Genomic DNA, 21,456 nt, shown 5'->3' on the forward strand with positions numbered 1-21,456 from the left:
CCTTCTTGGGCTCTATTGCAGCACTGAGGGGAAAAAAGGGTGGGGGGAGTTCCCATCATGGCTCAGTGGAAACGAATCTGACTAGCATCCATGAGGACACAGGTTCGATCCCTGGCCTCGCTCAGTGGGTTAAGGATCCGGCATTGAGCTGTGGAGTAGGTTGCTGATGCGGCTCGGATCCTGCGTTGCTGTGGCTGTGGTGTAGACCGGCGGCTACAGCTCCGATTTAACCCCTAGCCTGAGAACTTCCAGTGGGATTAGTGATGGTGGCTAGAAGAGGAAGTCTCCTCAAGGTCAGAGACTGCATCTCAGTCCTTAGAGTCCAGCTGGGAATAGAGGAGGTGAAAATAAATGATGGATGGATGGATGGATGGATGGATGGATGGATGGGTGACTGGATGGATGCTGGATGGATGGAGAGTTGGGTGGATGTATGTAGGGTTGGGTGGGTGGATGGATGGATGGATGCTGGATGGATAGGTGGATGAATGGAAAGACAGGCAGATGGTTGTCATATTTGTCGTATTTCCTGGGACCATATCCTCATAAACTACCCATGCCCAAGTCATTATCACAGAGTCTGCTTTGGGGGGAGCTGATTGGACATGCAATAATGCCTTGGAGTAGCATGAAACTGAAGGGTTCTCAGGACTGATGACAGAATCTGAGGAGGAAAAAGGGGGAAGGAAGCTATGGAGCTGGGCAGCGTTGAGGCGTTGGACTCTCCCTGGGGCACATGGAAGGGTTTCAAGCCAAGGAGTTGCATGGTGGGGGACAATGGGGAACATGCAGGGACTTCTCTCTGATGGCTACAGACCCCCCTTTTTTGCCACATGAGCCTCTCTTCTATCTCTTGAACCCTGCAAGCTCATCTCCACTTGGGAACCCTCACACCTGCAGTACCCCGCCTGGAATACTCACCTGGCTGGCTCACTCAGGCAATCTCGGCTCAGACGTCCCTTGCTCAGGGGGGACCTTCCTTAATCACTTGGTCTAAATTTGCATACCCCCCTGGCCTAGTCATTCTTTATCCCTTTGATGCTTTTTCCTTTTTTTTCTTTTTAGGGCTGCACCTTCGGCACATAGCGGTTCCCAGGCTAAGGGTCCAATTGGAGATAGAGCTGCCAGCCTACACCACAGCCACAGCAATGGGGGATCCAAGCTGGATCTGTGACCTACACCACAGCTCAGGGCCATGCCGGATGCGTAACCCACTGAGTGGGGCCAAGGATCGAACCCACATCCTCATGGATATGAGTCCAGTTCATTACCACTGAGCCACGACGGGAACTCCCCTTTGCTGCTTTTTCATAGCACCTACACAACCTGACATTCTATCTGTGTGATTAGCTTGTAGACTGAGCTCTGGGGACAGCGGGGCTCTGTTCTCTTCTTCCCCACTGTATTCTAGGGCTGTACCAGGCACCTAGCAGGTGCTCATTTAACACCTTTTTGTTCGTTTGGTGTGTGTGTGTATACGTGTCCATGTGTATGTGATAGACTAAATTCTCCTTGGAGACTTCAGCTCTGGCTGCTTCGTGCCCTTTCAGCAGCAGCCCCACCATCAATTGGGTACATTTCGGCATCCGAGCGCCCCTACATGGACGTCCCAGGTCAAGTGTCCAGGCCTGGATGGGTCAGCTGAGGTCAGGTTGACCTGGCACCAGGCCCACCTTGCCCACTGCTGTGGACAGTCCCCTAGGAGGATGGCAATAGGTGGCATGACACGGGACCCATAATAGGCACTCATAAAATGTGGGGTTTTTTTGGGGGGGTGGTTGTTTTTGGTTTTTGCTTTTAAGGGCCGCTCTCATGGGATATGGAGGTTCCCAGGCTAGGGGTCCAATTGGAACCACAGCTGCCAGCCTACACCACAGCCACAGCCACGCCAGATCCCAGCCACGTCTGTGATCTACACCACAGCTCACAGCAACGCTGGATCCTTAACCCACTGAACGAGGCCAGGGATCAAACCCACAACCTCATGGTTCCTAGTCGGATTCGTTTTCGCTGTGCCACCACGGGAACTCCTCACGTGATGTTTATAGCAGTCATGTAAGCACCCGATGCCTAAAGCCACCTCATTAGCCCGATATCAGCTGTCCCCTCAGCTGTGGGAGAGCCTGGGGCATCCACAGGCAGCCTGGTTTTGCTGAGGCAGAAGACAAGACCTCTTGCTTCCTCATCAGCCAGAAGCTGCCATTTGCTGCTCCCTAACAGCTCAGGCCCCAGCAACGTGGGAGAAGATAAAAGCTTCCTAGCATATGTGCAGAATATCACTTTACACGTTCATAACTTGAACATTATGCAGAGGTTCATCAAATTTTATTTCCCTTCCTCTCCAAGGAGAACATTTCAGCTTAGCTGGGCTGTTCCCTTTTTTTTTTTTTTTTTTTTTTTTTGGTGCCTCCCCTGCAAAGCGCTCTGAGCACATGGACAGATGTCTGCACTGGTCTGCAGGGGTCTCAGCAGCAGGGCTGACCTACTATGGTGGCTGGAGTCACCAAAACCCACAGCCAGGGACACAACAGAGAGGGATCCTTGACCCTACCTGCAAATGTTTCCTCCACCTTGGGGGGTGGGCAGGGGCTGCCATGAAAAGAATCAGGGCTCAGGAGCCCCTTGACTGGAATTTTCCAATTCTTTTGCCTCTCTGCTGTGTGACGTGGGGCAAGTTGCTGAGCCCCTCTGGGCTGGGTTCCTCTAACTCAAGGTAAGAGAACCCAGAGTGCTTGGCATCCTGGGAATGCCCAAATTTGATGACCCAGGTAATGGAGTGAGCGCATTGTGTGGCATCTCCTGTGTGACTTCCAGTCCCTTCTGCTACTGATGCCAAGCATATAGCTTGGTAACGATTAGCTTAGGATGGAGACGGAGTGTTTTAGACGGTAGGGATCCAAGAATCATGTTCACAACCATAGCAAACGGGTGGGTTTGATACAAGTCAGGCTGTGAATACAGAAGAGGGGTGTGGCAAAGACGTGCCCTGGGAGAGGGTGCAGGGTCTCCCAAACGCCCCCCACCACTCCTACCACTGGGAGAGGCACCCCTGGCTGAAGGCCCCATGTGGGCTGATGGAGCAGGAGGGGCCAGGCTGTCGCCCACTGCACCCCACTGCACCCCACTTCTGTCTTGTTGGATTTTTCTCTGTAGAAATTGGGTCTGAGGAGTGAGCAGGTAGATTCTGAACTGTTTTCAAGGGTTTTGAAATGTAGGGGTGTGTGGAAGAAAGGTATGGGTATATATGCATGTATGTGTGTGCTTTGCACATGCTTGTGTGCATGTGTGTGTGTGTGTGTCTGTGTCTGTGTCTGTCTGTGTAGGGCCATCTTGCTCCCCTGTGAGGGGCTTGTGGGGGAGGGAGAGCAGCCTTGCCTGTCCCAGCTCTGAGAAACGTCTGGAGTTAAGCCCTCCCAGCGTCACCCTGCCTGTCACCCCCAAGGAGGGCGTCTTAATCCGGCCTCCCAGGGGAGGGTCGGAAGCTGCAGGGTGCAAGGTAAATATTTGCACATCCGGTACTTTCTGGAATGCTTGATGTTCAGGTCTGGTTTAACAACACGGGGAAGGAAATGAGACCCTGTTGGATTGGACTCCAGGGGGACTTCGGCCAACTGAGCAAACATCCCCCGCCTCCCTCGGGGAAGCCAGGGGTTTCAGGGAGGAGGGCAGCGCCTCCTCCAGGATCACACCACCCCACGACATTCCCTAGTTCCGAGCCGCCCCGCCCCCGTCCCGTCCCGTCCCATCCCATCCGGTGCCGTCCAGCCTCGTCCTAGTCTCTGAACTTCCTTGTTCATTCACTGCCGCCCTCCCGCCGCGCATGCGCACAGCGCCCCAGCGGGGCACGCTTTCCTGGCTTCCGCTCTGTCCCTGACACCTAGAAGCGTGGGGGCTCAACAAGTTATTAACTACTCGTGATAATTGCATTGTTAATTGTAGTTATGCAGTACCTCCTGTTGCAGGCACTGTTCGAGGGAAGATGTGAGCAAACAGACCAGGGCTGGGATTAGCTCTGCGGTTTTTTTTAGCTGTGAGTCCCCCACTTGAATCACTTCACCTCCCAGCCCTCCCGCCTCTTCCATCACCTGCCCGGCCCCTGGCTCTGGTTCGGGGAGTGAGTAGAATGGGGTGCACAGCGGGTGCCGCGGTGGGGGTCTCCTGGAGGTTACTCCAAGGGGAGCACTCAGCACCACCCCAGGGCAGACAGAGGATAGAAGAGCCGTCAGGGACGAGACCCTCAAACCAAGAGTTTGGTTTTTTTTTTTTTTTTCTTTTTTGGCCACCCTGCCCCCCAGCATAAGGAGCTCCCTGGCCAGGGATCAGACCCCAGCCACCATCTCTATCTAAGCTGAAGCTGCAGCAAGGCTGGATCCTTAACCCGCTGTGCCAGGCTGGGGTTTGAATTCACTTCCCAGAGCTCTCAAGATGCTGCCAATGCCATTGCTCCACAGCAGTAGCTCCTCAAGCCAAGTTTTTATTTATTTTTATTTTTAGTCTTTTTGTCTTCTTTAGGGCCGAGCCGGCGGCATATGGAGGTTCCCAGGCTAGGGGTGGAATCAGAGCTGCAGCTGCCGGCCTTACACCACAGCCACAGCAATACGGGATCTGAGCTGTGTCTGTGACCTACAGCACAGCTTAGGGCAACACTGGATTCTTAACCCACTGAGAAATGCCAGGGATTGAACCCGCATCCTCATGGATACTAGATGGGCCATGGGCAGGAGAAGGTGTTCCCAGGCTTAGGCGACCGTACAAGCAGAGGCCAGGACAGGCAACAGACAAGAGTATTGAAAATTGAAGCAGTTGAGTGTGATTTGAGATCAGGGTTCAGGTGGGAGTCGGGCCTGGCTCTCGTGACTCTTATCATCTCACAGCTTTGGGGGCGGTGGGGGGGGGGCGCTGGCCCTGCAGCCAGTGGATATTACTGAGATGAGAAGGTGACCTGGGGACCCTCCCCAAACCTCCTTCCTGCGTGCTGGGCCTTATGGGGCTCCGGGCGGTTGCAAAGCAGCCAGACCTTGACCTGGGGGAGATGGATTGGCGTGGACCTAAATTGTCCCATAGAGTGAAGGGCTCTGCCCTCTTTACGCATCCCCTTGACTGGTCAGAAAGGGACCCTAAGACCCATCTCCCCACCAGTTCTACTCTCCCCCGTCTGTTATAGGGAAACTTTGGGGAGGGCTTGTTTGCACCTTCTCACCTCCCCCTCACGGCTGGACCCCCTGCAAGCTGCCCCCCCCCCACTCCACCGAAATAGCTCCCAGGTGCCTAGACTGTGAGCATACACCCTCCACCCGACGCCAGGCTCCCACCAGCCACTCTTTTGGGCTCCATTTGCCCCCTCCCCACTCCTGTTTGGTTAAATGGTGGTGCTCTCAAGGTCAGCTCTAGCCCCTTCTATTTTTTTTGGCCACACCTGTTTAGGAACTTGAGCCACAGCAGTGACAGTGCTGGATCCTTAACCCACTGAGCCACCAGGGAACTCCCTACCTTCCCTTTTGACATCAGCTTCAGTGACCACATACTCACCACGACTCCTGCATTCTCAGGCCCCTCCAGACCCCCACCCATACCCAGCAGTCTCCTTGGTGTTTTTACTCTGGATCCTCAAAGGCATCAAAAACCAATATGGTGAGAACCCACTTATCATGGTCTCCCCCAAACCCAGTCGTACTTTTCTCCAGGGTGGTCCTGCCTGTGCGAGCAGACATTGCTTGTCCTAGCCTTCATGTCAGCGCTCCCCAAAGCCAGTGTTTTTCCCCCACGAGTGGGTCACTTTTCTCAGTCTCCACCCCCGTCATTCTCATTCAAGGCAGCAGCCGCTCTCAGCTCCTCTGTGGAGGTGGGGTGGGCTTTGCCCCTCGCCTCTGTCCTTCCTCAGCAGCAGCCCCTCCCCACTATGCTCATGGGATCAGCAAGACCAGGGGCAGCTCCCAGGGAGCAAAGGTCACCTTGCCCTAGCAGACTGGCCAGTGACCTGCCCACCCTCATCTTTCTGCTAAAATGCTGCAGTGACTTCCCGTGGCTCCAGGACCAAGCTCCTTGCTTCTGAGCCTCACCAAGGACCCAGGGCCCCTCCCCCTGCACAGACCCTCCCCCCGAAATCTGGAAGTTTCCCAGATGGGGTCTGCCTCCATGTAGCCTCAGGATGACTGTCCCTGCTGCCTGGTGTGCCTCCTTCTTTGCCTTGTCGGTTCCAAGCCTGCAGAACCTATCTCGAGTATCAGTTCTGAACTGGACCTAAGCCTGCTGCTCATCCTCTGTCCACAGTGCTAACCCTGCTGCCACGCGTGCAGGGCAGAGCTGCAGCTCCGTTCCCCCTGCCCCCTCCCCCCCCTTTTGTTTTTTTTTTTGCTTTTTAGGGCTGCACCTGTAGCATATGAAAGTTCCCAGGCTAGGGGTCCAATTGCAACTACAGCTGCTGACCTTTGCCACGGCCACAGCCACGCCAGATCTGAGCTGCACCTGTGACCTATACCACAGCTCATGGCAACACCGGATCCTTAACTCAGTGAGCGAGGCCAGGGATCGAACCCGTGTCCTCATGGATGTGAGTCGGGTTTGTAACCCGCTGCGCCACAACGGGAACTCCCGCTCTGTTTTTTATTCCAGACCACGGGGATGGTTGGAGAGGGTGGCAGCAGAAAGGCTAGAGCCTCGTGGGCAGGTCACTGGCCAGTCTGCTAGGGCAAGGTGACCTTTGCCCTCTGGGAGCTGCCCCTGGTCTTGCTGGCAGAACTTTCCCCTCGGGAAAAGTCCTCAGGTGTGCCCACCTCTGTGACTGCGCACCTGGTCTCTCTCCTTGTAGCCAACCAAGGCTGGGCTGAGAAAAGCCAAATTGACGGCTTTTCATGTTGTCGGGGGCCCTTGGAGCTGTTGAAGGCAGGGATGAGGGGTTGGGCTGGGGGCTCCACGGATGCTAGTGATTGTTTTTCTAAGCCCTCATTTCTAGCCCACACAGTTCTGAAAATCATCTCAGGATGCTAATAGCCAAAGGTCTTTTGGAGTTCCCGCTTGGCTGCAGCAGAAACAAATCTGACTAGTATCCATGAGGATGTGGGTTTGATCCCTGGCCTCGCTCCGTGGGGCGGGGATCCAGCGTTGCCTTGAGCTGTGGGGTAGGTCGCAGGTGCGCCTTGGATCCTGCGTTGCTGTGGCTGTGGTGTAGGCTTGCAGCTCTGAATCATCCCCTAGCCTGGGAACTTCCTTGTGCCCCAGGTGCCACCCTAAAAAGAAAAAAAAAATGGAAAAAAACAAAAAGCAAAAAACAAACCCTAATATCAGAGAAACAGGAGATAAAACCATCCACCACACATAAAGATCGGGGGAGGTGGTTGGCACTGTGGATATTTATCTTCCCTTTTTTTCTCCCCTGTATTTTCCAAATGTTTCATATCATGATGATCTTGCTCACAAAATGGGAAAAGAAAAAACAAAAGAATCTTTTTAAAAATGCCATCTATTTCCCTCTGTCTTGGAATGGCATTTCTGAGGGGGAGGTTATAAAACCGTAATCTCCTACCTGGTGGTCATTTATTTGCCAGATTTCCTTTTAATTCCCTCCTTCGTTCCATCACCAGCGCATCATTTAAAAATCATTGTGTTCTTTGTCCTCTGCGACTGCTTCTTAGCCATTTGACCCTCTGAGACGTGTCTTTCCCTGCTCCCCGGTACCCGCGGTTCCCACTCTCGCTGCTTGAATATTACTTCTCAGGGATGCCTCGCGCTTTATTGCTCTTTATGGGGACCCTTTGACATCGCTGTTGAGTCTCAAGAGGAGCACGGTGCCCAGAAATTAGAGACGGTGCCATGGAAATTTCGAGGCCCTCCCGAGATGAGCTTGAGGCCCAACACTGCATGAAAGGAAAGACAAAGGCACAGAGCGGTCCTTGAAGTGGAAACAGTCGCGGTGGCGGGAAGAGCTGGCAGGAGGGCTGCTGCCCAGCATCCACCTTCTCTGCAAATAACAGCCAGCTGGAGGGACATGAGAGGCTGGAGGACTCCGGGCACCCTCCCGTGCCACCGTCCTTACCACCAGCTCTTTTTCTTTCTTTCTTTTACATTTTTTCTTTTTTTTTTTTTTTTTTTTTTTAGATGTTAAAGGCATTTGGAAAATTTTATTATTATTATTATTATTATTTTTGTCTTTTTGTCTTTGTTGTTGTTGTTGTTGCTATTTCTTGGGCCGCTCCCGCGGCATATGGAGGTTCCCAGGCTAGGGGTCCAATCGGAGCTGTAGCCACCGGCCTACGCCAGAGCCACAGCAACGCAGGATCCGAGCCGCGTCTGCAACCTACACCACAGCTCACGGCAACGCCGGATCGTTAACCCACTGAGCAAGGGCAGGGACCGAACCCGCAACCTCATGGTTCCTAGTCGGATTCGTTAACCACTGCGCCACGACGGGAACTCCTCTTTTACATTTTTTCTTATAGTTGATTTGCAATGTTCTGCCCATTTCTGCTGTACAGCAGAGTGACCCAGTTATACATATATGTACATTCTTTTGCTTACATGACCCTCCATCCTCATCCATCCCAAGTGATTGGATAGAGTTCCCTGTGTTGCACAGCAGGATCCCATTGCCCATCCATTCCAAATACAACCGTTTTCATCTGCTAACCCCAGACTCCCAGTCCATCCCATTCCCTCCCTTCCCACCCCCCCGACCCCAGCAAACACAAGTCTGTCCTCCATGTCCGTGATCCGTTTCTGTTTGGTAGGTAGATCATTTGTGCCATATTTTAGACTCCCCATAGAAGTGATAGCATATGGTGTCTGTCTTGTCTGTCTTTCTCTTGCTGACTTACTTTACTCAGTATGAGAGTCTCTAGTTCCATCCATGTTGGTGCAGATGGCATTCGTTTGTTCTTTTTTATGGCTGAGTAGTATTCCATTGTATCTCTGTACCACATCTTCCTAATCCATTCATCTGACGATGGGCATTTAGGTCGTTTCCATGTCTTGGCTATTGTGAATAGTGCTGCAGTGAACATAGGGGTGCATGTATCTTTTTCAATGAAAGTTTTGTCTGGTGATATGCTCAGGAGTGGGATTGCTGGGTCATATGGCAGTTCTATATTTAGTTTTCTGAGATATTTATTTCCATACTGTTTTCCACAGTAGTTATACCAATTTACAGTCCCACTGGCTCTTTGACGATGCTCATTGCATGTCCTATGGCCCCGCCAGATGACAGCCCAGGATATAGGGGGCCGACTGGGCTCATGCTTAGCTTCACAAGCGCCCAGAACCCAGGTCCAATGCCTTGTTCCTCAGATGTGATTCGGGGGGTCCAACAGCATCGGCCCCAGCTGGGAACCTGTTAGAATGCAGACTCCCAGGCTTCACTCAAGACCTGCGGAGTCAGAATCTGCATGTTAACAAGCTCCTTGGGTGATTGACAGGCACCAGCCCATGTGGGAAGCATGCAGCCCTGGTTATGAGTCAGGAGGTGGGTGGCCAGCAGAGGCCAGTGGATAAAGAAGGGTTCCACACCCCGGTGCTACTCAAAGTCTGGTCCCCGGACCAGGGCCCATTTGCTAACATCCATGATGACAGAAGGAGAGAAGCTGAGACACGTGTTTGGAAACTTTCATAGTGAGTTGATATCACTGGTCTACCCAAGCTTGCCTTTTGTGTGTGGCTGTTTTTCCATTTCACTTTCTAGCAACCCTTTTTTGTTATATTTTTATTAGAAAGTTTGGTCCAAGGTAGATTGAAAAACCTCATCCTTTATCAGTTTGAGAAGCTCACCCCGAAGACTCCCAGTTTATACCAGAAAGTGGCTGGAGATTTGGGAAACAAGCCAGCCTGGGGCAGCCGGAAAAGGGTGGGCTTTGAAGGTGGCACAGAGAGGGCCATGGCAGGTGGAGGGCGTGCTGGGAGCACTGTGCTGGGGAGGTCTGGCCCCCTCCCCGATCGCAGCAGAGCTAAGATCCAGTGGATCCCAGTTGCTGTGGCCACATTGGGTCCTGGAATTAGCTGGACAGGGCCGCCTGTAAGACAAGACATGAGTTCAAAACATCAAATCCTTGCAACCTTCCAGCTCCCATCACTTTCCTGCATCCTTCTCTTCTTTCCAAAAGAGCAAATGCTCACGCTCAGCTCTGATGTTGTGTGTCTTTAGAACAATGACCGTGGGACAGTGCAGTCCCACCCCCACACCGCCGTTTGCACACCTGCCGGCAGTTCAGGGAGAGTCTGTGTTGGGGGGTGCCCAGCCCCACTTTCCCCTGGGACCTCATGGCCCAAGTGTACCCAGAGTGGGGCTGATGGAGGACCCCCTTCCAGCCGGGAACCTGCAGGGCCCTGTGGAAACCTGCTTGAGCTCCAGGGACCAATAAACCAAAGTTCAAATCCCAGCCCTGCCACGAGTCACTGCCAGGGTGGAGCTGACCCAGGAGAACCGGGTGGACAGATGTCATCCTGGCTCTAGGTTCAGTGACGCCACACGTTCAGTGATATCCAGGGGTCCTTTTCTCTGCTTCAAGTCAGCTGTGCTGGGGGTGTTCACCCGCAGAGGCCCACAGACAGCAACACAGAACCCTCTTAATGAGAGGGCTGGTTTTTTTTTATTTACCAGCGCACCACGAAACCTCTGGCAAGTTACCAATCTACGTTGGCCTCAGTTTTCACATCTGTAAAATGGGAATGGTGGTGATGCTGGTAATGCTGGTGGTGACTCTGGTTGGGATACAGGTCTAGATAGGTGTGCATCGACCCCCAACTAACGAGGCTTTAAAGCATGGTCAAGTTTAGTTCTCTTACCCTTGAAAATCTGAGCAGGTACCTCTGGGGTTGTTGCCTTTCCCTGGGGCTCATTCACCTTTTTGGACACCGCAAATCAGTGCACTCAGCTTCTGCTCGGACCCTCCTTGTCCCTGGTTGGGGGAGACCCTGTCTCCTCTGAGGCCGAAGGCTGTACTGTGACCCCTTGTGGTTCCCTCTGCCCTGAAACCAGAAGTGGTGGATACGTTGAAGCTTATTCTCTGCTTCTTGCCATACATCCCTTTCCTGAGGCAGCAAGGGGCTCCAGTGGAAATGATGCAATGAAAGGAAGGGGTTTGTGAGTTTTCTTGGGGTGGAGCGGGCATTCATGAGACGTTAAAATCCTTTCCTTCTGTGCTAGGAACTGGGAGGTGGGGTCACAGAGTCATCAACCCAAAGACCCCCGGGATGAGGAGTTGACAATGACAATCACGATAGTAACAAGTGCAGGCAGTGCTGTAAGAACACCAAACAGCTGGAGCCAAAACCTGTATTCATTCTGTGACTCCTTACAGCAACCCCAAGGCTGGGTACATTTTTGTGCCCATTTATCAGATGAGGAAATCAAGGCTCGGGGATGACAGAGACGTGTCCAGTCTCAGACAGCTGGTATGTAGTGGAGCCCAGTGGCGCCCAGCACTCCAACCCCTCACAGAGGAGACACCTAGGCGCAGAGAGGAAGGTGGCACAGCAGGTGCGTGGATGGCCTGAGGCTCTGGGGACCCACCTGCTGCCCTTTCTGAGCACAGCCTCACCCCCATCACCACCACCCCGCCCCTCCCATAACTCTTCAAGGCACTTCTTTAGATTCGTGGCTCACTTCTCACACCATCATTAAAAAAAAATAAGACTATCTTCAGAAAGCATGTAACATTTCCTGCAGGAAGTTGCAATTCAAATGAAAGGAAATGGTCGCCTAGTGACATTTCAGTTGTTGCTTTTCTGTTTTTTTTTGGGGGGGAGGGGCCCTGCACCTGCAGTATATGGAGGTTCCTAGGCTAGGTCAGGGGTCGAATCAGAGCTACAGCTGCTGTCCTATGTCACAGCCACAGCAACGTGAGATCCAAGCCACGTCTTCGACCTACACCACAGCTCACGGCAACACCGGATCCTTAACCCACTGAGCGTGACCAGGGATCGAACCCGCAACCTCATGGTTCCTAGTCAGATTCGCTTCCGCTGCGCCATGACAGGAACTCCCACTGCCGTTGCCATAATGGAGCCTTAGCCACTCATCAGTTGGCTGCCAGAATCCTGAACCATTTTCACTGGCGAACCTGGTGGAGAGGGCACGTCTGTGGGAGGAACCAGCTTTTTCGAGAACAGCAACACAGCACAGCAGGCAGATCCCAGCTCCCTCTTTGAGAGGTGAGCACGTTATATGACTTCACATGACTTCCTTCGAGAAGCCTCTGCTGGTCCCAACCCAAGTGCATCTCAACCCTAACTGGACGTCGCTATCCCCAGGCAACTTGAAACTCCCCCAGTGATGTCAGGGGGCCTCCACGTAGAGAGTCACCAGCTAGAGGTGAACACGGCATCACCTGGACTCAAAATCCAGCCCAGCACCTGCTGGACACCTTCGTCTACTAAAAAACATCCCCTTTTGTTTGCGTCTTGTCTGCGGCTGCTTTCCAACTACAAGGACAGTTGAGTCGCTATGACAGAGACCACGTGGCCATGGAAGGCTCCCGTATTTACCATCTAGACCTTTATGGAAAAACTTTGCCAACTGCTGGACTAGATAGACAGTCACCTTTATTCAGCCTTCTTAATGTCCTAGCACATGAAGTTGTGACCATTGGTTCCTGTTGGCCAGCAGGCGTGAGTGTCTCAAGGGTGGGGACCTCTCTGAGTTGTCCCCGTGGCCCCAGCACAGCACAAGCCCACAGCTGATGTCCACTGATGGGCACGTGTTCTTTGATATGTCGACTGATGAACTTTGGGCTTCTTAGCAAGGTTTGGGTGGTCAGGGAGGATGGGTACCATGCCAGAGGGGCGAGGCTTTCCTTGAAGGTCAGCTCCTTTGCCCGCTGACCCCCCTCCCCAGGGCTGAGGCTCCCAACAGAGTCCAAGGAGGTGGCCAGAGCACGAGGCCTGGAGGAAGATGATCTCAGGATAAGAAGCCATGAGAACTGAGAGCCTGGGGTAGATCAGGCAGTGGGTTCAAGGTCAAGGCTGTCAAATGCAGGAGGATGCGCGAGACCCAGTACTTAGCAGAGCTGGTATCTGTTGACCCCGAGGTGCCAGCCACAGCCAGACAGCTGGTACTCCAGGATGAAACTGGGCTCCGTTGCCTGATGCAGCCTCCTCTCCAGTGTTTGAATCAGTTATGGCTTCATGACCGCCCTTCTTCAGGCTTGAGCATCTTTGCATAACGGGAACTCAACCCCTTTTTAGATACCTGTGCAGCATCCCTTGAGAGGGTGAAAAAACTGGGAAACACCTCAATGTCTATCAACAAAGGTACTGAATATGTATTATTCTTTCATGTACAACTATGAGGAAAGAAGAGGAATGGGATTGCTGGGTACTGCTATAGAAAGACATTGGAACTTTAAGGGTAAGTCAAAGAAATCAGATTTCAAAAACATCTGTTTAATTTGAGGCTATTTATATGAAGTATTCATTCTGAAATATTAAACAGTGATGACCCCCCCTACATGGCTGTGAAACTATAGAGGGATTTTTCCCTCTCTGTAGGATTGGAATTTCTTTTTCAAAAGCCTGTGCTATCAAGAAGCTAACAAAGAGAGTTCCCATTGTGGCTCAGCGGTAATGAATCCAACTAGTATCCATGAGGACGTGGGTTTGGTCCTTGGCCCCGTTCTGTGGGTTCAGGATCTGGCATTACCATGAGCTGCGGTGTAGGTCACAGACACAGCCTGGATCGGGCATGGCTGTGGCTGTGGTGTAGGCTGGTAGCTGCAGCTTCGATTCCACCCCTAGCCTGGGAACTTCCATGTGCTGTGGGTATGGCCCTAGAAAGACAGAAATAATAATAATAATAATGAAGAAGAAGAAGAAGAAAGAAAGAAAACAAAAGAAACTAACAAAGATGTTTCCACTACAAGACAAAAAGAAAAATAAAAGGACATTTTCCCTTATATTGAATCTTCCCATAGCATCAGTTATCTGTAGGACATTTGTCTTCCTATAGCTTCTGCACTCAGACCTTTGTTCTGCCATCTGGGGCCACCGAGGCCACAGAAGGTCCTTGTAAACAAGAACTGTGTTCCGAGTTTGTCTGCTGGGAAGCGCAGGCTCAGTCCCTGGCGCGGACAGTGTGGTAGGCAGTCATCACATGTGTTATTCAATGTCTGACATTTTCTAACGCTCCTTCGTGGGCAAGCCTGACTTCCTCCTTGACTGGAAGCTCTTTGAGGGCAGAGACGATGAAGTAGACATGTCTGTCCTCCATAGCTTCTGGTGCAAACTACACAGAGCAGATCCTCAGGAAATTTCTGCTGGACATGTGAATGAGCAATGTGGGGGGCCCGAGATGATCAGGGCATGAGTATTTCTTTCCCTCCCACGGAGGACATTTCTGGCGTTGTTTGCTTGTCATTCACCTGCCCCACATCTCCTTCAGCTCAAGATTCTGGACACAGCTGCGAATCAAGGCATAAGAGGTGCTGGGAAGATGCAGAAAATGAGGTGGGACATTTGCTTTGGAGAAAATTGAAATTTCTCATCCTTGTGTGAGAGAAAAAAGGAAAGCAATGGAAAGAAGAGGAGGGTGAGAAAAACGGAATACAGCCTGCCGGGGGCCACTGGAGAGAGTTTGGGGAATCACTGAACACAAGAAGTGAGGTGAGAGAGGTTTCAGGATGTCTGCAAAACAAGGAGAGGAGGTCCCTCATGGCTCAGCAGTAATGAACCCGACTAGTATCCCCGAGGATGCGAGTTTGATCCCTGGCCTTGCTCAGTGGGTTAAGGATCTGGCGTTGCTGTGAGCTGTGGAATAGGTCGAAGATGCAGCCCAGATCTGGTGCTGCTGTGGCTGTGGTGTAGGCCAGCAGCTGTGGCTCTGATTAGACTCCTAGCCTGGGAACTTCCATATGTGCCAGTGTGGTCCTAAAAAAAAAAAAAAATCAAAGCAAGAATTGGGGGGATGATGGCAAATGCAGGACACAGATAAGGAATTGGGGGTGCTTCCAGTGTTCTTTAGAACCTACAATAATGGTTGGAATTGTTTCTACATCAGGGGAGTAGGTTATGTTTGTGTAAAGGTGAAGAACATGTGGACTGGACCACAAGGAACTCTGGAATGTATTTGGGTTGCACACAGATGTGGGAATAGGGCCCCGCCCATTCTCTGGCCCAGTCATCAGTGGGATGGGGCTGAGGGCCTACGTCTGGACTCATGTAGGAGAGTCTGCAGCTGCCTCTACTCTGACCCTTGATCAGCTTCTTCTCTGTGCTTCTCATCCCATCCCCAGCTGTGCCAGTAGAGGCAGCTCCCTCTGGAATCACAGCGATCTTGAGATGCCAGAGGAGAAATTCTCACGGTTGTTGAGGGGAGAACAACTGTGGCAGAGGTCAGAAGATCAGGGTTTTGTTTCTATGTAGCAATGTCTCTGGGAAGTATTCTAATTTACTTAAGAAAAGTTTTAGAGTTCCCATCGTGGCACAGCAGAGATGAATCCGACTAGGAACCATGAGGTCGCAGATTCGATCCCTCATCTCGCTCAGTGGGTTGAGGATCTGGCGTTGCCGTGAGCTGTGGTGTAGGTCACAGATGGGGCTCAGATCTGGCGTTGCCATGGCTGTGGCATAGGCCGGCAGCTGTAGCTCCGATTGGACCCCTAGCCTGGGAACCTCCATATGCCCTGGGTGTGGCCCCCCCAAAAAAAAGACAAAGGAAAAGAAAAGTTTTGCAAGTAATAAATGTCTTTTGCCCCCAAATTAGAAAATAGAGGCAAGGTCAAAAAGAAGCTTCCAGATGTAATCTCCTCTATTCTCCATTAACCTTTGGGTATATAGTCTGCCAAGTGAATGTTTTGAGCACCGTAGTGTGCAAACATTTCAACAGATCAAACCATACCCACTCTTTTGTAGTATCCCCTTGGCACGTGGTTCCCCACCTTTTGGTGACAGCTAATTTGTCAGCTGCATGGCACCTGCTGGGTCCCGTTACCTTCCAGAACCTCAGTTTCTTCCTCACTAAAATGGAAAAATAATGATGCCATGGGAAGGAGCCCAAGGAGCAGTCGTGCCAAGTTGCTTGGCAAAATGTTCTCCAAAGGGGAGGGGCTGCACTGCCCCTGATCCTGCCTCTCTGCCAGCCTGGGCTGCTCTTTCTGACGCCACCGCTTTTGGGTTCTTTTCTTTCCAGGATGGAGAAGGGGGATGGGAACGAGGAAGAGGACCTCCGCTTGGATTGTCGCCACGAGAGATACCCCGCCCGTAAGTGGCCTCACCTGCAGGGCCAATGCTGCAGATTCGCGGGCCGCCTGCGAAGCGAGGACCCTGGAGATGGGCCAGGCCAGCCTCCCTCGGCAGCCCTGCGTTCTCCCCCAGACACACACTAACGGAGGGTGAAACTCAGGCTGGGGTCTTGGCAGAACAAGTCTTCCACGCATTGGGGCCTGGCGATGGGGCGCTAAGAAAACGAGAGGGATACGGAGGTGCCTTAAAGAGAGACGGAGGACCCGCCAGGCTGGGGTTAGCCATTGACTTGAAGGGGGAACAGCGCCGGGGTAGAAGTAGCCCAGTCTGGGAGGTGACAACGTTCTGTTGGAGCAGAAGCTACTCGTGCCTTGGAATGTGATGCTTTCGTATGCCTCATTGGGTGGGCTGGCGTCTAGGGCGCCCTTTAGGAAAACAGGTGTCTGGACTGGAAAGCCAAAGAGGTGGGGTGGGGGGGGTCAAAGAAGGGAAAGGCCTTGCTCTAGACAGCAAAGGGAGGGAGCCCATACAAGATTAAAGTTAAAGTGGCAGCGGAGTTCCCGTCGTGGCATAGCAGAAACGAATCTGAGTAGGAACCATGAGGTTGCGGGTTCGGTCCCTAGCCTCACTCCATGGGTTAAGGATCTGGCATTGCCGTGAGCTGTGGTGTAGGTCGCAGACGCTGCTCGGATCTGGCGTTGCTGTGGCTGTGGCTGTGGTGTAGGCTGGCAGCTGTAGTTCTGATTGGACCCCTAGCCTGGGAACCTCCATATGCCATGGGTGTGGCCCTAAAAAAACGGCAAAAAAAAAAAAGAAAAGAAAAAAAAAGGCAGAATCTCATCAGAGCCTGCTGAGTATGCTCCCTGCTCACTCAACTCTGTACTAAGGGCTTTTTATGCACCCCCCTACCCGTTCTTGCTGACCTTCAGCAACATCAGGCGGGATCACTACCCACACTTTGCAGAAGAGGCAGTGAAGGCTCAGAGAGGTGGAGCAATGTGCCCAAGGTCACACAGCTTAGCTAGTCTGTGGCAGAGCCGTTAGAGCAGAGGCTGGCAGTGCCCTGCCCATATCTCTCAGACCTTTCAGGAACGTCCTATGCCCTCAGCTGCCAGTATGTGCATCTCTGTGCCTGGGAGCTTCCCTGCTCCTCCACCCACAGAAGGCGGGAAGTACTGGGGAAGCTGGCATATCGATACCCCTTTCCCTCGTCCCTTGAGTGTGTGTTGCAGGATTAGCCAGGTTACCAGGTCTAGCAGCCACACCTGTAGAGTATCTCCGATTCCTACCTCAGTGTCTGCTCCTGAAGAACCTGAACTAAGCAGAGATTGGAGTTCCCATCGTGGCGCAGTGGTTAACAAATCCGACTAGGAACCATGAGGTTGCGGGTTCGATGCCTGGCCTTGCTCATTGGGTGAAGGATCCGGTGTTGCCATGAGCTGTGGTGTAGGTCGTAGATGCGGCTCGGATCCCGCGTTGCTGTGGCTGTGGCGGAGGCCGGTGGCTACAGCTCTGATTCAACCCCTAGCCTGGGAACCTCCATATGCCATGGGAAGCAGCCCTAGAAAAGGCAAAAAAGAAAAAAAAAACAGAGATTGAAACTCGGGTCCATTAGACACCAACCCTGTGATCCCAGGATGGAGGCGGTCAAGGCGCTTGGGAGGAGGCCTGGTTGGGGAGGAGGAGAAGGTCTGGGCTTCACACTGAAGGAAGAGACTCTCGTGGGAGGTGCCTGCCCCGGAAGACGGCCACGGTGCTAATAACTAGGAATTTGGGGGTGGGCAGGGGCTCCCCTACATGCGTCGGAGTGGAGGGCTTCCTGGAGGAAGGGATCAGGAACCTGGGCTGGGGAGCAGCCCCCAGGGATGCAGAGCAGAGCAGGAATCTGCCCGAGGGCTCCGGAAGCACATGTTTGGGATGCAGACGGAGCATCCTGGCACGCTCCAGAGTGCCCGTGGCCCCCCAGCTTGGGCCTGGGCCCCCTGAGGTCCCCGCAGAGTGGACAGGAAGCCCGAGGTGGAAAGAGGTCATGGGGTTTGTCTTGGGGGCAGCTGGGGAGCCACGAGGAGGAAAGACCAGATCCCTGAGGCCTGGAAATGGGGGAAAAAAAAAAAAGAGTGGGGGGAGCAAATCCAGCTCTGAAAGCAGGGCCCTGGATTGAAGAGTGAGGATAGCTGGGGTGGGGGGAGCTGCAGAAGCCTTCCCCTCACAGCCCAGCCCCTCACCACCGCTGCCCTGGCACCCACGTCACTTCCCAGGCATTGTGTTCCCCAAGTCAACGGCCTGCAGAGGGATCCGTCTTTCTTGCCCTTGGCAAATACTGAGCCATGTGCACCCTCTGTGCTGGCGCAGGAGACGCAGCCAGGAGCCGGGGCAAAGCCCCTGCCTTGTGGGGCTGGGAGTCTAGAGAGAGAATCAAGTAAGAAAGGAACTCAAGGGAGTTCCCCCTGTGGCTCAGTGGGTTAAGAACCTGACTAGTAACCATGAGGATGCGGGTTTTGATCCCCAGTCTCGATGAGTAGGTTAAGGCTCCGACATTCCCGTGAGCTATGGTGTAGGTTGCAGATGAGGCTCAGATCCCATGTGGCAGTGGCTGTGGCTGGGAGCTGTAGCTCTGATTCCACCCCTAGGCTGGGAACTTCCGTATGCCTTGGGCGCAGCCAAGAATACCAAAAAGAAGTGAACTCAGAAACAAGCAAGATGATTACAGGTGCTAAGGAACCTGATTTTAAAGAGAGAAGAGAGGGGAGGAGTCCCCCTGGGACTGGGCCCTTAGGGGTGAGAAGGAGTCCGGCCAAACAGAGAGCCTTCCAGGCAGAGGGCCTGCAGGTACCAAGTCCCCAAAGCAGGAAGAGCCAGCACTGGAGGCCAGCGTGGCCAGAGAGAGGATTGGGGGGGAGTGGGGAGGAGATGGGGTGGGGCCGGGGGCGGCTCAAGAGGCAGGAAGCAGGGGAAGGAGTTGACTCTGCAGTGCGGAGCCCGGGAGCCCTTGGAGCTGGGAGGAGACTGACCCAAATCATTTATCTGTATCGTTGTCTATGTCACCCCTCGTCTGTGTCCACATCTATCCATCCCTCCTTCCATCCGTCTGCAACTTGGGAAAAGGATGGGAGGGGAGGAAGACTCGAGGCCAAGACACCAGCTTAGATGCTGTCACCAGCTTCCCCGGGAGTGATGGTGTCCCGACCGGGAGGCCACAGAGATAAAAGTGGGTGGATTCAGGAACTTTTGGCTGGAGGAATCGTCAGAGTGCTTTGTTTGTGTTCCTCTAGAAGCAGATCCCCGAGATAAAAGTTCAACAGCTAGTGCTTTATTTGGGTGATCCCAGAAAATACAAATAGGTGCCCGCCTGGGCAGAAGACAAAGCCTGGAAGGGCAGGCAGCAGGTGGAAGTCCCATTGCTGAGCCGGTTATCGTAGTCTGCGCTGGAAGACTTGGGGAGGCAGCGCAGAGCATGTGGGTCTGAGTTATCCCCCAAGACGTGACAGTAACTCTCCTGGGGGCTGCTGGGGTGGGGGGGCGGTGCATGAATTCTCCTGGGGCAGGTGAAGAAAGCCCTGTCACCCCCGCACCAGAGGCCAGTAGTGTGATCCCCTGGATGGGGGCGGTGGGGCAGCACCTGCAGCATCAGCTTGTCTGGTTTGAGGTGAGAGTAGGGGAGCCAAGAACCTAAGATGTGCACGGAAGTTTTGAGTCAGGAGTCAAGGGCCAGATGTCACCGACAGATGGACATAGAGAGGATGAGTTTGTGGGGTGCCATGATGTCATGGCTGTGTCAGGCTTGGGGGCATGTAGGGTTGAGAATGGAGATGGTTGAAGCTGGGGGACTGCTGGGACTGTTTGGGGGGATTGTGGTGGGAAGAGGGGGGAAGCCACTAGGTCCTAAGACCCTGGAACTCACAGGGAAGAAAGGGGACCCCAAATTCCCATCACCTCTGCCAGAGGTGTCTTTCATCAGGTAGTCAAGCTATTGGGATGACTATTGGGGGGGGGCGGGGATTGGGCAGCAAAGGTGCTGGGGACTCAGAGTTAAAACAACAAGGAAGAGGAACTCCTGTCGTGGCGCAGCGGAAATGAATCTGACTAGGAACCATGAGGTTGCAGGTTCGATCCCTGGCCCTGCTCAGTGGATTATGGACCCGGCATTGCCGTAAGCTGGGGTGTCGGTCGCAGATGCGGCTCGGATCCTGCGTTGCTGTGGCTGTGGTGTAGGCTGGTGGCTACAGCTCTGATTTGACCTGGGAACCTCCATATGCCACAAGTGCAGCCCTAAAAAGCAAAACACAACAAAACAGGAAAAAAAAAAAAAAAAAAAGGAGGAAGAGGAACTCCCACACTGGCTCAGTGGAAATGAATCTGACTAGTATCCATGAGGATGCAGGTTCGATCCCTGGCCTCACTCAGTGGGTTAAGGATGTGGCATTGCTGTGAGCTGTGGTGTAGGTCGCAGATGTGGCCCGAATCCCACGTTGCTGTGGCTGTGGTGTAGGCTGGTGGCTACAGCCCTGATTCAACCCCTAGCCTGGAACTTCCATATGCTGCAGATGTGGCCAAAAAAGGGGAAAAAAGGAAAAAACAAAAACAACAAGGAAGAGGAAAAACCCCGTCTGCTGTCAGAGGGAGGAGACGCCTGAATATGGGCTGGATGCCAGCCTGAGAGCTGCGGTCACTTTCACTGTCTTAAACTGGGCTGCTTCTGTGGCCACGTGAAAGTCATTCATTCCTCCTTTTTTCTTTTTAAGATTTTTATTTTTTTCTATTTTAGTTGATTTACAATGTTCCATTCATTTCTGTTTTCTTTTCTTTCTTTTTTTTTTTTTCTTTTGTCTTTTTAGGGCCGCACTTGCAGCATATGGAGGTTCCCAGGCTAGGGGTCGAATCAGAGCTACAGGTGCCAGCCTACGCCACAGCCACAGCAACGCCAGATCCAAGCCATGTCTGCGACCTTCACCACAGCTCCCGGCAACGCCAGATCCTTAACCTACTGAGCAAGATGAGGCCAGGACTCAAACCCACGTCCTCATGGATCCTAGTCAGATTCATTTCCGCTGAACCACGATGGGACCTGCCCATTCATTTCTTTATTCAACAGATCTTGGCTAAAGATGCTTCTCTGGGCTGGGCGCTGCATGCTGGGCAAACGTGGAGATGGATAAGGCAAGTTCTGGACTAGGGGAGCTCCCAAGCCATTGCTGTATTGTGGGGGTTTTTTGTTTGTTTCTTTTTTTGGCCACCCCGCAACACATGGGGTTCCCGAGCCAGGGATCAGATCCAAGCCTCAGCTGCAACCTATGC

At 52.9% G+C, this 21,456-nt stretch overlaps 1 protein-coding gene across 6 annotated transcripts in view; it reads left to right on the forward strand.

The window, feature by feature from the left end:
• The window catches only part of GSG1L (GSG1 like), a 241,675-nt gene that overhangs the window by 208,192 nt on the left and 12,027 nt on the right, over positions 1 to 21,456 (forward strand). For 5 of the 6 annotated variants that reach the window (XM_021086437.2, XM_021086439.2, XM_021086438.2 and 2 more), the window contains one exon: positions 16,109 to 16,179. In XM_021086437.2, the coding sequence (XP_020942096.2) occupies positions 16,109 to 16,179 (71 nt within the window). Of the gene's footprint in view, positions 1 to 16,108; positions 16,180 to 21,253; positions 21,385 to 21,456 lie in introns of those variants that run through there. The other variant, XM_085017127.1, reaches the window with a different exon arrangement.

This window comes from Sus scrofa, chromosome 3 (genome assembly GCF_054392235.1).
Source record: "Sus scrofa isolate SSC_HxYL_T2T_F1_AM1 chromosome 3, Sscrofa_HxYL_maternal_Yorkshire_Landrace_v2.0, whole genome shotgun sequence".
In the NCBI taxonomy this organism is placed as follows: domain Eukaryota; kingdom Metazoa; phylum Chordata; class Mammalia; order Artiodactyla; family Suidae; genus Sus; species Sus scrofa.